The sequence below is a fragment of the Alligator sinensis genome, unplaced genomic scaffold (genome assembly GCF_000455745.1).
Source record: "Alligator sinensis unplaced genomic scaffold, ASM45574v1 scaffold215_1, whole genome shotgun sequence".
Lineage (NCBI taxonomy): Eukaryota > Metazoa > Chordata > Crocodylia > Alligatoridae > Alligator > Alligator sinensis.
Window position 1 is genome coordinate 497,642 of NW_005842259.1, and position 2,632 is coordinate 500,273.

The window sequence follows — 2,632 nt, forward strand, 5'->3', positions numbered from 1 at the left end:
GCAAATGTGAGTCTTGATAATTTTTTCAAAGATTTTGGCAAGGATGGAGGTGAGACTGACTGGCCTATAGTTGCCCGGGTCCTCCTTCCTCCCCTTCTTGAAAATGGGGACCACATTGGCCCTTTTCCAGTCCTCCAGGACTTGGCCTGTGCGCCACGAGCATTCGAATATTCCCGCCAGTGGCTCTGCAGTGATGTTGGCCAGTGCCTTCAGTACCCTCGGATGGAGCTCATCCGGGCCTGCCGACTTAAAGACATCCAGTTCTTCCAAGTGACTGCACCATCTCAGGGTCTACGTGTGGCAGTCTGGCACCTTGCTGCTGCCTCTCTACAACCCCAGTGAGAGACTTGTCGTGCCCCTTGCTTAGGAACACTGAGGCAAAGAACTCGTTGAGGAGTTCAGCCTTGTACCCCCTGTCCGTCACCAATTGTTTCTGCCCATTTAGCAGGGGTCCTATTCCTCCCTGGGCCTTCCTTTTACTCCCTATATATCTAAAAAACAATTTCTTGTTGTCCTTTACTTGGGATGCCATCCTCAGCTCCATGGTAGCTTTGGCCCGTCTAACTGCCTCCCTACAAACACGAGCAGAGGAGGTATATTCGTCTTTGGTGATCTCTCCCTGTTTCCACTTTTTTCACATGGATTTTAGTCCTTATTGTATCATCTTACTGATGAAATCCAAATGCTACCTTGTCTGACTAGGAATTTGATCTTGCCAACTCCCGGCTGCTGTTTTTGCTGCATAAGACCTACCTATTTCTAGGCCAGAGGTCTGTGTTCAGACATCACCATGACCTACATAAACAGGTTAGCCAAAAAGATGAACTACATTACAGCAAACATTGAATTTTGCACACAATTTCTAAAGCACTTTAGCATCCTTTACACTACAAGACAGGCATCATCAGTCACATCTTTAATACCCTTACCTGGATTGTCATCTCAAAAGGAGTCCAATCATCATCATCCTCACCTTCTTCATAGGACTGAAACATGGCTTTGGAGGCATCAACTAAGAAAATCAGACTGTCCCGACCTGAGTACTGATAATCTCCTTTGAAAAGGAGGGGAAAAATCCATACAGTCATAAAAATCAGGCTGTCCTTTTCTTTCTAGGCAAAGCACCCAATACTGGTTGTATTTTGTAACAATAGGAAATATAAAGAGGACCATGTGTTAACATAGGCCAAGTGCAGACCTTCATTTCAGCTGGTAAGAGTTTATCTAACATTCTTACCAGTAGAAAAAACACTGCAGGGAAGTGGGGGGAGAAGGGCCAGACCATCCATGCATTTCAACCTCCAGGCTGGAGAGCACTACTGGCACACTCTCCTGCCAAGGGGCAGTAGTGGGCTGCTCCCTGGGCCACCACTGCCCTTAGGGAAGCCTATTCATTGACAACCTACCTTCTCCCCTACCTGGGAAAGAGAGATAGCCCAGGGAGGGCTCCAGGATGCCTGCACCACCAGTTGTCTGTCTCCTTTCCTGCCAATCTCTCATCATGGGTACCCTCCCAGCTCCTCCCACAAGGCCCCACAGCGATGGATGCCCCAGGCCAAGCCACAGCAGCGTAGGGGTGAGGTGGGTAGAGCAGTGCCGTGTGTACAGCGCAGCAGGGACAGCAGCAAGGGGCCCAGAAGCTTTTCTCCCAGCAGAGACGCAAGGCATGTGCCTGGGCTAGGGCTGCCAACCCTCTGGGATTGCCCTGGAGTCTCCAGGAGTTAGAGATAAATCTCCAGGAGATTGCGGAGAGTCTCACGGGAGAGAAATGAGAGGGTGTTCATTAAAATAAATATTGAAACGTTGAATCTGATTTATGTAACACTCATGTGCATTTGCTTTCCTGAAGTGAAGTCATTTATGTCATTACATCATGTGAGGAAACCACCCGGAACAGGTTCAAACCGAGCTGGCAACCCTAGTCCGGGCACCATCTGGTCTCCTGGCCGTGGCCGCACCAAGCCCGGCACCTCCTAGCCGGCCTCCTCCTGCCCCGGCCGAGCCGCCATCTCCCAGCCAGCGGGGAGTCTCTGGGCGCGGGGGGGGGGCGGGAAGAGGACCAGGGGCGCGCGCCGAGGCGCGGAAAGAGGACAGAGCCCCCGAGCTACCAGGGGGGACCGGGGCCCGACACTGACCGGCCGGCTCCGCGCCTTCCTCCGGCTCCTCCTCCTCCCGCTCGCTGCGGTAGTAGGACACCCAGTCCGACATAGCGGCGCCGCCGGAAGGACACACAGACGGGGGTATGAGCTGCGCTGCGGCCCAGCACCTGCTGCGGGAGTCCGGCCCCAGCCCCGCACGCTCCGACAGCCAGTTACCTCCGTCCCACCGGAAACCGCTCAATCACCTCCCGCGGAACTGAAAGCCACCCAATCCTACGAGGCGGAAGTAGCGGGAAGCCACCCCCGCGGAGGCGGTGTCGCGTTGCTATGACCACGCCCACCCCTGGCGACCGGGCCTGCAGAACGCACGGCGCATTTCCTGGTTACAGCCTGGTCCGCCAATCGCGGGCGCCGTTCTCCACCCGCGAGGCCCCCTCCTTAAGCGTTACGGCTCCTCCGCCAATCGCGGCTGTTGCTCCTCAGCCCCGCCCAAGAGAGGGCAGTTAACGCCCTCAGCGCGTGGCCGCGCTCCT

General features: G+C 54.8%; 1 protein-coding gene across 3 annotated transcripts in view; it reads right to left on the minus strand.

Moving 5' to 3' along the window:
- XRCC6 (X-ray repair cross complementing 6) overlaps positions 1–2,520 on the minus strand; it is a 15,973-nt gene extending 13,453 nt beyond the window's left edge. For 2 of the 3 annotated variants that reach the window (XR_001358344.2, XM_006027648.3), the window contains exons 1-2: positions 2,136–2,520; positions 930–1,054 (exon numbers count right to left, since the gene is read on the minus strand). Coding sequence is in view for 2 of the 3 variants with exons in the window: in XM_006027648.3 (XP_006027710.1) it covers positions 930–1,054; positions 2,136–2,208 (198 nt within the window). In the remaining variant the exon portion in view is untranslated. The remainder of the gene's footprint in view (positions 1–929; positions 1,055–2,135) is intronic. The other variant, XM_006027650.3, reaches the window with a different exon arrangement.
- Between the last annotated feature and the right edge of the window lie 112 nt (positions 2,521–2,632).